This window comes from Lampetra fluviatilis, chromosome 65 (genome assembly GCF_964198595.1).
Source record: "Lampetra fluviatilis chromosome 65, kcLamFluv1.1, whole genome shotgun sequence".
Classification (NCBI taxonomy): Eukaryota; Metazoa; Chordata; class Hyperoartia; order Petromyzontiformes; family Petromyzontidae; genus Lampetra; species Lampetra fluviatilis.
In genome coordinates, this window is record NC_136339.1 from 2,588,138 (window position 1) to 2,600,840 (window position 12,703).

Below are 12,703 nucleotides of genomic sequence, written 5' to 3' on the forward strand. Positions count from 1 at the left end.
GCACCGAACCTCACAAAAATAATATCCAGGGCCTACCTTGGCTCCTCCCACCCTCAACCAGTATATATACAAGGACTGTTTTCACGGAATTTCTCATTTACTTGATACAGCGAGCGTGCTGTGACGGTTCCACCTGAAGACGGAGGCTTGCGTTGCCTCCGAAACGTCGTGATTTTTATTTTATTTTACTTTTATTAATATAAATGTTTTACCTACACGGTGACTTTACCGAAACAAACCTAAGAATATGAGGCGGAGGACCCGGAGAAAAATCCACTCGACCACCGGGTGAGAGAGAGAGAGAGAGACACGTAAACTCCAAATGTACAACAGGTGTAAGGTTTGGGATCGAATCGACGACCTCCTGTGTACCAGGCAAGGTAGTTAACATCTCCTAGCAACAGTGATGATGATGATGATGATGGGAGAGAGACACGCAAACTCCAAATATACAACAGCTATCAGGCACGGGATCGAAACCAATGATCTCACGTAAACCAGGAAAGGTAGTTAACATCTCCTAACCACCGTGATATGACGATGATGGGAGAGAGACACACAAACTCCCAGTTTACAACAGGCGTCAGGGTCGGGATCGAACCATGGGTCCTGTGTACCAGGCGAGGTAGTCAACATCTCCTAGCCACCGTGTCCCGAGGGACGTATTGCATCGTCAAGCGTGATGTCGTCAGCACTCGGAAGGCAAAACAAATCTCTCAAACGAAGATCCTCAGCAATCCTTTACATTCCGAAAATCCTGAAATTCCTTAAAATCCTGGAAATTCCTTAAAATCCTGAAAATCCCGAAATCCCTTAAAGTCCTGAACGTCCTTGAAATCACGAAAATCCTGGAAATTCCTTAAAATCCCTGAAAATCCCGAAATCCCTTAAAGTTCTGAAAGTCCTTTAAATCATAAAAATTCTGGAAATTCATGAAATTCCTTAAAATCCCGAAAATCCCGAAATCCATTAAAGTCCTAAAAGTCCTGAAATCATGAAAATCACGACAATTCCTGAAATTCCTTAAAATCTTGAAAATCCCAGAAAATCCCGAAAATCCTGAAATTCGCAAAATTCCTTAAAACCCTGAAAATTCTTAGAAATGCAAAAAATTCCCGAACATTCTTTAAAATCCTAAAAATCCACCGCCCCTCCACCCCCAACAAAATTTGGGGGGGGGGGGGGGAAACACGCGACACGCTCTCTGTTAATGCGCGTTCGTTCCGGAGTCTCCGATCGTTAACCTTGGCACCAAACCAAACCCCGCCATCACACCCCCAAGTATGGCGCGCGTTTCAAGACGATGTCACCGCTTCAAAGATAAGGGTCCCCCCCCCCACCTCCTCTCCCCCAACGCACGTGTCGCCTGAACCAGACTGTTGGGGGGCACGTGCTGTTCGCAGCGAGTAGCAGCAGCGATGTGGTGGGTAGGTGGGTGGCCAGCACCAGAGACACAAAGACAAAGATCCCCCGTATAGCCTTGACAGACTGTTGGGGGCAAGTGCTGTTCGCAGCGAGTAGCAGCAGCGATGTGGTGGGTAGGTGGGTGGCCAGCACCAGAGACACAAAGACAAAGATCCCCCGTATAGCCTTGACAGACTGTTGGGGGCAAGTGCTGTTCGCAGCGAGTAGCAGCAGAGATGTGGTGGGTAGGTGGGTGGCCAGCACCAGAGACACAAAGACAAAGATCCCCCGTATAGCCTTGACAGACTGTTGGGGGCAAGTGCTGTTCGCAGCGAGTAGCAGCAGCGATGTGGTGGGTGGGTGGGTGGCCAGCACCAGAGACACAAAGACAAAGATCCCCGTATAGCCTTAACAGACTGCTGGGGGCAAGTGCTGTTAACGAGTAGCACCTATGAAGGCCTGCACGGCACACGAGGGGATGGGTGTCCAACACCACGCCCGACCGCCTTTGTCTCCCCCAGTGCCGATGTTTACTACACACCGCACCAGGTACTCATTTGAGGCCGAGTAGACCTAGAGGAGGCCCAGTGCCGGTTCAGATAATCGTCACCGGTGGTGTTGGCCGTGAGCGGGAATCGAACCCGGGGGAGATGATGGCGGGGCGAGACGCCAGGAGACATCGACTCGGTCGAGAACCGCTTCGTGGACAAATCGCAGCAACGCCAGGAGTCTGCCGAGGGGATTAGATCGATCAAGGCTGCCGACAATCCTTGGAGGCGCAACGGTACACATGGGGAGATATCAGCGCATCCCTCCCTCGCTCCCTGCATCCATCACCTCCCTCACTCCCTCACCTCCCTCCCTCCCTCACCTCCCTCCCCCCTCCCTCCCTCCTCCCTCACCTCCCTCCCTCATCTCCCTCCCTCCCTCACCTCCCTCACCTCCCCCTTCTTGGTTTCAACATTTTCGCCCATTATGGCTGTTTAAAGTACAAAAAACACCCATAATAAATTCACACCTTTTCCCGTGCAACATATATAGTAAATCCCATCGAGTACTCGCTGCGCGTTCACAGGCACACACACAAACACACAAACACCAAAAAACAAACTACCTCCCTCTCTCCCTCGAATTCCGTCAAAAAACTCGTGCAACTCAACGGCAGCCGGCTCTCGAACGATCCGCGTGCGGTTCATCCGACGCGCCGATTAACGGCGCCCCTCAGATTTCGACATCGATCAATCGCTCGCGGATTCTGCCCCTTAAAGCCCAAATCAATCATCTGGCAACAAAGCAGTTACGCACCATTTCCACTCGTGGGCATGCGAATCACAAACTCACACGGTGTTTCGACCGAACATAATCGCCACGCGCCCGGTTTCTCCTTAAAGTCCACGCGGTCGCCCTCTACAGTACAGTAGTTGCAATATCTTTGCGCAACGGTGGGTGGCGGAGTTTGATTGACGTCGATTGGCTGTGGCTCAGTGGGTCGGAGTTTTCCGCTGGGCGGGAGCCGTGGATCGATCGGTCGATCGTTGGTATTTTGTTTTATGATGATTACATATACAGAGTGCTTCGAAGTTTGTTTCAACACTTATTTGCGACTATCGTCTTCAATGGGAAAACAACGGATATATAATAATCCGCTGAAACATGAGAACAAATGGAATGTTAATAGCTTCAAAAAGTCAAAGGGTCTACCACTTTTTCGCTCATCATTGTCAACACATTGCCTGGAATCTTCTCCAGATGGTCTCAAGAGCCCGGAGGAAGGCAGCACAATTATCGTGGTCTTCTTGGTTCTTTCGGTAAAGTCACGTAGAATGGAAATTAAAAAAAAATATATATATAATAAAATAATTCTCACGACGTTTCGGCCACAACGCAAGCAGCCGTTCTCAGGTGAAGAACAGGGCTGTCGGGAACGTCGTGAGAATTATTTTATGAAGTTTTATTTTTATTATTTTATTATTTCCCTTCTACGCGACTTTACCGAAAGAACCAAAAATATGAATCCCTGCAGTCACGAAAGCTTTAAATCGAAATTATCGTGGCGTTCATTGTTTAATATTTATTATTATTAAATTATTTCCCTTCTACGCGACTTTACCGAAAGAACCAAGAAGATGAATCCCTGCAGCCACGAAAGCTTTCAATCGAAATTTTTCGTGGTGTTGTTGCAAATTCTCGTAAGTGTCAACATTTTTTTGAAGCACCGTGCGTGTGTGTGTAAATATTCATGCTATTTTTTCTCTAACCCCCTCCCTCTCTCCGCTCCCGCCCCCTCTCTCTATTCAAGGCCTCGTCACAGAGACGTTCTCTCTCTGTGTGCCGATACGTGTTCTCTCTCTCGATGTATCTTTGTGATATCTGTCTGCTTATATGTCTGTCTATAGTTTTCTGGTTAGTTCTAGATTTGAAGCTTTCGTGACTGCAAGGATTCATATTCGTAGGTTGTTTCGGTAAAGTCACGTAGGTAAAGCATTAAAATTAATAAAAGTAAAATAAAATAAAGATCACGACGTTTCGGAGGCAACATTATATAAACGGAGTGGTAGCTCCTGCAATCTCTTATTACTTGATACAGCTGTCGTGGCTGTGACGGTTCCACCTGAAGACGGAAGCTTGTGTTGCCTCCGAAACGTCGTGATCTTTATTTTATTTTACTTTTATAAATTTTAATGCTTTTCTGGTTAGATTTTTGTTGCTATTTCTTTTATACCTGATGATGATTGCTTGTGTTGCAATCGAAACGTCGTTTGTATGCTATTATTTAATTTATTATTTTATCTTTATACGTGACTTTACCGAAAGAACCAAAGAATAATTCCTGCAGTCACGAAAGCTCCAAATTAAGATTCCAGGGTGCCCCAGGAGTTCGCATTCACAGGAACAACAGCACCATGTGAGTGGTTCGCGGTCTGGATGTGGTTCAGTTCAATTCAAGAACGACCTCCCCCCCCCCACCACTGACTCAGATTCCCAAAGAGGAGAATTGTCTGGACTCGATCTTCCCTACTCAGAGACATCTTGGGCCTGCAGAGACAAAACTAAATGTGGATTCGTTATTTCACCCGCATGATTCCAGACTGATGGGCTACCATGTATACACTATACACTACTTTATATTTACACCACACTATACACTACACGATACACTACTATATATACACTACTATATATACACTACTATATGTACATTACACTATATACTACACTACACACTACACTATATATGTACACATTATACACTAGTGCTGTACTAGTATACTATACTACACTACACACTACACTATACACTACACTACTTTACACTACACTATACACTACTATATAATATATACACTATACACTACACTATACACTACACTACATTATACACTACTATATATACAGTAGACTATACACTACTATATATACACTACACTATACACTACTATATGTACACTATACTATACACTATTATAAATACACTACACTATACACTACACTATACACTCATATATATACAGTACACTATACACAACTATATACACTACACTATACACTACTATATGTACACTACACTATACACTACTATATACACTACACTATACACTACTATATGTACACTACACTATACACTACTATATACACTACACTATACACTACTATATATACAGTACACTATACACAACTAAATACACTACACTATACACTACTATATATACAGTACACTATACACAACTATATACACTACACTATACACTACTATATGTACACTACACTATACACTACTATATGTACACTACACTATACACAACTATATACACTACACTATACACTATTATAAATACACTAAACTATACACAATATATATGAAGGGTGTCCCGTAAGTCTGGAATCATAGGGATAACTCAGCTGTGTTATTGTCTCGCGATCTGGATACAGTCCGTTACATTCAACAGCAACCTCCATCAGACTCAGATTGCCCACGAGTCGAGCCATCTGCACTCGTTCAGCCTTGCTCACACACGCCTTAGGCCTGTAGAAACGAGACCAAACATTAATTCGTTATTTCCCCCCGTTATGATTCCAAACTCACAGAATGGATTCTGGCGAATTGCCCGATGATGCTGGATGCAATTACCAGCGAAACGTCGTACGACTCAAATTGTAAATGTTGTGGCTTCACGCTTCAACACACCGGTGTGGGGGCTAAAGCAGTGAACTAATTTGTCTTTTGTCAACGTGACACTTTTTTTACTGATTGGCCGTGTCGGGTGGTGGAGGGTTACGACACATTTATAAATAATAACGCGATCTAACACCCAAAAATCGTTGATTGTTTTCGATTCTCCACGGCTTATGAATGATACAGGGTGTTTCAAAAAATACTAGATTTGTGTTTCTATTTCATTTAAACCTGATGACGATTGCTTGTGTTGCAATCGAAACGTCGTATGCTAGTATTTAATTTATTATTTTATCTTTATACGTGACTTTAGCGAAATAACCAAAGAGTTAAAGAGTTTACACCATTGGTACCTCATTTGCCAGTAAAAAATATGATAATTTGTTTTTTACCCTATTATCTGGCAACAAAACTGACACCTTTTTTTACGAAGAGTCATGTTTTCATAGACCACAATACCTGCAGTCATAATGCAAACAAAAAACATAACTCTGATAATGTATGCACTGTCCTTGAAGTTGATTGGTCCACACCCGAGACAGCTTTCTTTAGAGCCTAGTCTCACATGGTGTTGGACCAGATGACGCCAAAAGGCTCTAAGGAAAGCTGTCTCGGGTGTGGACCAATCAACTTCAAGGACAGTGCACATTATCAGAGTTATGTTTTTTGTTTGCATTATGACTGCAGGTATTGTGGTCTATGCAAACATGACTCCTCGTAAAAAAGGTGTCAGTTTTGTTGCCAGATAGAAGGGTAAAAAAACAATTATCATATTTTTACTGCCAAATGAGGTTCCCATAGAGTGCATACATTATCAGAGTTATGTTTTTTGTTTGCATTATGGCTGCAGGTATTGTGGTCTATGCAAACATGACTCCTCGTAAAAAAGGTGTCAGTTTTGTTGCCAGATAGAAGGGTAAAAAAACTATTAGCAGTTAAAGAGTTGTTGTCGGTGTCTGGGTATCAGCAATGTTGACCGCTGCAGTTTTTGGTCAAAGCGATGGAATTCACGGCTGGTCTTCATACCACTCAACCCGCTGTGTGTGCGTGTGGCCAATTGCTCCGAGCATTCCAATTTGGGACGGAAGGGATTGCATGAAGGCTGCGAAAAAGTAAAAAAAACCGTGGCGTCTCTTTCAAGATACCTCTGCCGCCACCCCACAGCCCCAAATGCCCCTTTTTGATAAATAAAAGAATGGACCTAAAATTAGATACACAGATAGAGAGAGACACACAACGATACACAGAGAGAGACACACAAAGATAGACACACACACAGACACACAGATAAAGACACACACAGGTAGAGAGACACACACAGAGACACAGAGAGAGACACACAAAGATAGACACACACACAGACACACAGATAAAGACACACACAGGTAGAGAGACACACACAGAGACAGAGAGAGACACACAAAGATACACACACACACAGACACACAGATAAAGACACACACAGGTAGAGAGACACACACAGAGACACACAGAGAGAGAGAGAGCGACACACACGGAGAGAGACACAGAGAGAGAGAGACACACAGACACACACAGCGAGAGAAAGACACACACAGATACACAGAGAGAGACACACAAAGATAGACACACAGACACACACACAGATAAAGACACACACTGGTAGAGAGACACACACAGAGACACACAGAGAGAGAGCGACACACACACGGAGAGAGACACACACACACACACAGAGACACAGACTTACACAGCGAGAGAAAGACACACAGATACACAGAGAGAGACACAAAGATAGACACACACACAGACACACACACAGATAAAGACACAGGTAGAGAGACACACACAGAGACACACAGACACAGAGAGAGAGCGACACACACGGAGATAGACAGAGAGAGACACACACACAGACACACACAGCGAGAGAAAGACACACAGATACACAGACAGAGACACACACAAAGACAAAGATAGACACACACAGATAGAGAGACACACACAGAGACACGCACACACACACATAGAGATAGAGACACACACAGAGGCACACACAGACACAGACAGAGACACACACAGAGACACACAGAGAGAGAGACACACACACACAGAGACACACATAGAGACAGAGAGAGACACACACAAAGACACAGAGAGAGAGAGAGACACACACAGAGACACACAAAGAGAGACACACACAGAGACACACACAAAGACAAACATAGACACACACACAAATAGAGAGACACACACAGAGACACGCACACACAGAGAGAGAGATAGAGACACACACAGAGACACAGAGAGAGAGACACACACACAGAGACACACACAGAGAGAGAGAGACACACACACAGAGACACACACAGAGACAGAGAGAGACACACACAGAGACACACACAGAGAGACACACACACAGACACACAGAGAGAGAGAGACACACACACAGAGACACACACGGAAACAGAGAGAGACACACACACAGACACACACACAGAGACACACATAGAGACAGAGAGAGACACACACTTTTATTATTTTGCTGCTGTTAATTGATTGCCACGTGTTGTTGATGATAAGGCCACTTTCTTAAGCCATTCATTTGTGGTGGCCAGATCGCTTCTGACAAATAACGTAATGCCTAAGTGGGATGGGGGATGGATTAAATTTAATTTGTATTCGTTCGTTGGCTAATTTGTTTGATTTTCCCCAACTTGGCACTCCTTTTCGTTTGGTCCGATGAAAGCAAACACGGTCAAGCGATTTCATTGATCCTATTTTCAACGTCGAATGCGAACTATATTTGTTGCTTCCTTTACGACCGTGCACTTATTGCGTTGACTATTTAACTAAATATTTGTTTTTGTTTACCAGGCATGGTCCCCGCTGAGCTCTCGCAAACAACAGCAGCAGCAACGTCGAACAAGTGAGCGGCTCGCCGTCATGGTGCTGACATTGAACAAGTGCACGCAGCTTAGTCGCTTGTGGAGTTATTGAGGCGTTGCGAAGCCTGTAGAGAGGGAAGAGGGAGCTATTTAGAACCTCCTCCTCCTCCCACATCCTCCTCCCCCTCCCCCTCCTCCTCCCCTCCCCCTCCTCCCTCCCTCCTCCTCCTCCCCCTCCCCCTCCTCCTCCTCCCTCCTCCTCCTCCTCCCCCTCCCCCTCCTCCTCCTCCCTCCTCCTCCTCCTCCTCCCCCTCCACCCCCTCCTCCCTCCTCCTCCTCCTCCTCCTCCTCCCTCCTCCCCCTCCACCCCCTCCTCCTCCTCCTCCCCCTCCTCCTCCTCCTCCTCTCCCTCCTCCTCCTCCTCCTCCCCTCCCTCCTCCTCCCCCTCCTCCTCCCCCTCCTCCTCCTCCCTCCTCCTCCTCCCCCTCCTCCCTCCCCCTCCTCCCTCCCTCCTCCTCCTCCCCTCCTCCTCCCCCTCCTCCTCCTCCCCCTCCTCCTCCCCCTCCTCCTCCTCCTCCCTCCTCCTCCTCCCCCTCCTCCTCCCCCTCCTCCTCCTCCCTCCTCCTCCCCCTCCTCCTCCTCCCTCCTCCTCCTCCCCCTCCTCCTCCTCCCTCCTCCTCCTCCCTCCTCCCCCTCCTCCTCCTCCTCCTCCTCCTCCCCCTCCTCCTCCTCCCTCCTCCTCCTCCTCCCTCCTCCCTCCTCCTCCTCCTCCTCCCTCCTCCTCCCTCCTCCTCCTCCTCTTCCTCCTCCCTCCTCCTCCTCCTCCTCCCTCCTCCTCCTCCTCCTCCTCCTCCTCCCTCCTCCTCCTCCCTCCTCCTCCTCCTCCTCCTCTTCCTCCTCCCTCCTCCTCCTCCTCCCTCCTCCTCCCTCCTCCCTCCTCCTCCTCCTCCCTCCTCCTCCTCCTCCTCCTCCCTCCTCCTCCTACTTTCTCCCCTCCTCCTCCACTCTCCGCCTCCTCTTCCCCGTCCCCTCCCCCCAGCCGTCTCCTCCTCGAAACTGGACAGGGCGCAGTACCTACGGAGACATTGCGCTAAGCGGTCGAAAACCGAACAAGGAATATGTCGATCTGAAGCTTTCGTGACTGCAGGGATTCATCTTCTTGGTTCTTTCGGTAAAGTCCATTCTTCGTGACTTTACCGAAAGAACCAAGAAGAAGGAAGATGTCCCTTGTTCTTAGGTTTTTTCGGTAAAGTCACGTAGGTAAAAAAATTAACATTAATAAAAGTTAAATAAAAATCACGACGTTTCGGAGGCAACACAAGCTTCCGTATTCTTAGGTTTTTTCGGTAAAGTCACGTAGGTAAAAAATTAAAATTAATAAAAGTAAAATGAAAATAAAATAAAAATCACGACGTTTCGGAGGCAACACAAGCTTCCGTCTTCAGGTGGAACCGTCACAGCACGATAGCTGTATCAAGTGAGAGACATTCCAAGGAAACAGTCCTTGTATATATACTGCTTGAGGGTGATACTAATACTGTTTCTTGGAATTTCTCTCACTTGATACAGCTATCGTGTCTGTGACGGTTCCACCTGAAGACGGAAGCTTGTGTTGCCACCTGAAGACGGAAGCTTGTGTTGCCTCCGAAACGTCGTGATTTTTATTTTATTTTTTATTTTACTTTAATTAATGTAAATTTTTTACCTACGTGACTTTACCGAAAAAACCTAAGAATATGAATCCTTGCAGTCACGAAAGCTTCAAATCTATAATTAATATGTCCCTTAACGCAGAGGTCCCCATCCCCCGGGTCACGGACCTGTACCGGTCCGTGGCCTGTTAGGAACCGGTCCGCACAGGAGCAGCAGGAGGTGAGAGAGGGGTGAGTCCGCGTGTGGAACCAGCCCCAATTGTTTTATTGACCACTTCCGTCCGCGCCTCTCTCCCGCACTGCGCACGTGTCTCAGTCAAAGTGTTGGTGAGCCCACGAACTCCAACCCCTAGTAGCCACAATGAGTTAAAAAAAACTAACGTGTTCTTGGTTCTCTCGGTAAAGTCATCACGTAGAAGGGAAAAAATAAAATAATACAAATAATAAAATACAATTCTCACGACGTTTCGGCCACAACGCAAGCAGCCGTCTCCCCCGACAGACCTGGTCTTCACCTGAGGACGGCTGCTTGCATTGTGGCCGAAACGTCGTGAGAATTATTTTATTATGTTTTATTTTTATTATTTTATTACTTCCTTTCTACGTGACTTTACCGAAAGAACCAAGAAGAAGGGAAACACCCTATTAGGAGCTAGGCCTGTTCATGGCCTCTGTGGACCTCTCCAAAGCCTTCGACACAGTGCACCGTGAACTCCCATGGAAGGTCCTCCTGAAGTTTGGCTGCCCCGGGGAAGTTGGTGAACGTCCTTCATCGTTTCCGTGAGGGGGACGATGACCAGAGTAACAGTTGGAGGTCAGGAGTCTGAACCCTTTGGAGTAGGCAATGGTGTGAGGCAAGGTTGTGTGCACTTGCGCGGGTCCTATTCAATGTTGTCCTCCTATGTGTCACAGCACTTCTTGCACAAGGACGTGGACAGGGAGAGTGGGGGTGACCCCGGACTTAAGGTTAGATGCGAACCTCATCAACATCAGCGGCCACAAAGATTATATCTGAACATGTGCTTGAGCTCCAGCATGCGGATGATTGCGCTCTTGTGCCACATACACCATAAGTTCTAGATTTGAAGCTTTCGTGACTGCAAGGATTCATATTCGTAGGTTTTTTCGGTAAAGTCACGTAGGTAAAACATTAAAATTAATAAAGGTAAAATAAAATAAAAATCACGACGTTTCGGAGGCAACACAAGCTTCCGTCTTCAGGTGGAACCGTCACAGCCACGACAGCTCTTGCAATCTCTCATTTACTTGATACAGCTGTCGTGGCTGTGACGGTTCCACCTAAAGACGGAAGCTTGTGTTGCCTCCGAAACGTCGTGATTTTTTATTTTATTTTACTTTTATTAATTTTAATGTTTTACCTACGTGACTTTACCGAAAAAAAACCTAAGAATATACATTATAATCTCTACATTCCACCCTCACGGCAGCTGTGAGAGGAGACAGCAGAATGGGGCTCTCTGTTAACATCCCAACACAGAGGTGCTATGTCGGTGGTCGTCTGAGCCTCCACCTGAACCACCCGCTCCATCTCAGACTCCTCGCTCGACATCGTTCCACACTTGAAATACATTGGAAGGATCCTCTCGGAAGACTTCAACATCGACCAGGAGGACATCCAGCATCGGATCAGGCAGGCCTCATCCTCCTTTGGACGACTCGGGAGGAGAGTTTTCAACAACAGTAACCTCCACCTACACACCAAAGCTGCAGTATACCAGGCAGTGTGTGTTTCCACACTCGTCTATGGATGTGTAACGTGAGCGAGCAGTTTACAGCTAAAACCTTTCATATCAAATGCCTCCAACGGATTTTTTTGTGAAGTGAGCTGCACAGGGCCGTGTTCCACACTCTGAGATTCTGCAAGACCATTGAGGCGCCCATCACACGCCACCAGCTAAGATGGCCAGGGCCACGCCGTCCGAATGCCGGAGGGACCGCCTGCCGCGGAAGATGCCGTGCGGGCAGCTAAAACTGGGCCGTCTCCTCGCATTTGGGCCGAGAAAAAGTCACAAGGATCGGTTGAAATCCTCACTAAAACAAAAGTGTGGGATAGACGCCCGCCTCCATTGAGGCTGTTGCTGCTGACCGATTCCGCCTGGGAAAGAATGGCCGAACGTTGCCTGACGACGCGGCAGAGGAGACACGTGACCATGGCTGCACCCAATCTCCCACACTCTCTATCCCACACTCTCCCTGTGGTGCCAGGGAAGATTTGGCCCCACCGGTACTTGGGGTTGTCCGCGGGTCGACCCAATGTTCCACCTTTTGGGGTCCATTTTCAGGAGACCGGAGTTGCCTTTTTACAAAAGCAGCTTTATTTATATACACGGGGGTGTCTTACCTGGTTAATAACCCTATGAGACATCTCCTTTACCAGTGGCAAAATATAGTAGTAGGTTTTTACCCTTTCAACTGGTAAAACCTACTACTATATTTTGCCACTGGTAAAGAAGATGTCTCATAGTGTAAATGCTAACCGCAAGCTCTCAATATTCTGATAGTGCGCTGTTTTTGAGTTGTACGCCTTTTGGCGTCATCTGGTCCAACACCAATGGAGACTAGGCTCTAAGAAAAGCTGTCTCGGG

General features: G+C 46.8%; 1 protein-coding gene across 1 annotated transcript in view; it reads right to left on the reverse strand.

The window, feature by feature from the left end:
• LOC144952027 (limbic system-associated membrane protein-like) overlaps positions 1–11,667 on the reverse strand; it is a 24,568-nt gene extending 12,901 nt beyond the window's left edge. The window contains exon 1 of the mRNA XM_078882418.1: positions 11,592–11,667. Within this exon, the coding sequence (XP_078738544.1) occupies positions 11,592–11,667 (76 nt within the window). The remainder of the gene's footprint in view (positions 1–11,591) is intronic.
• Positions 11,668–12,703: the final 1,036 nt, after the last annotated feature.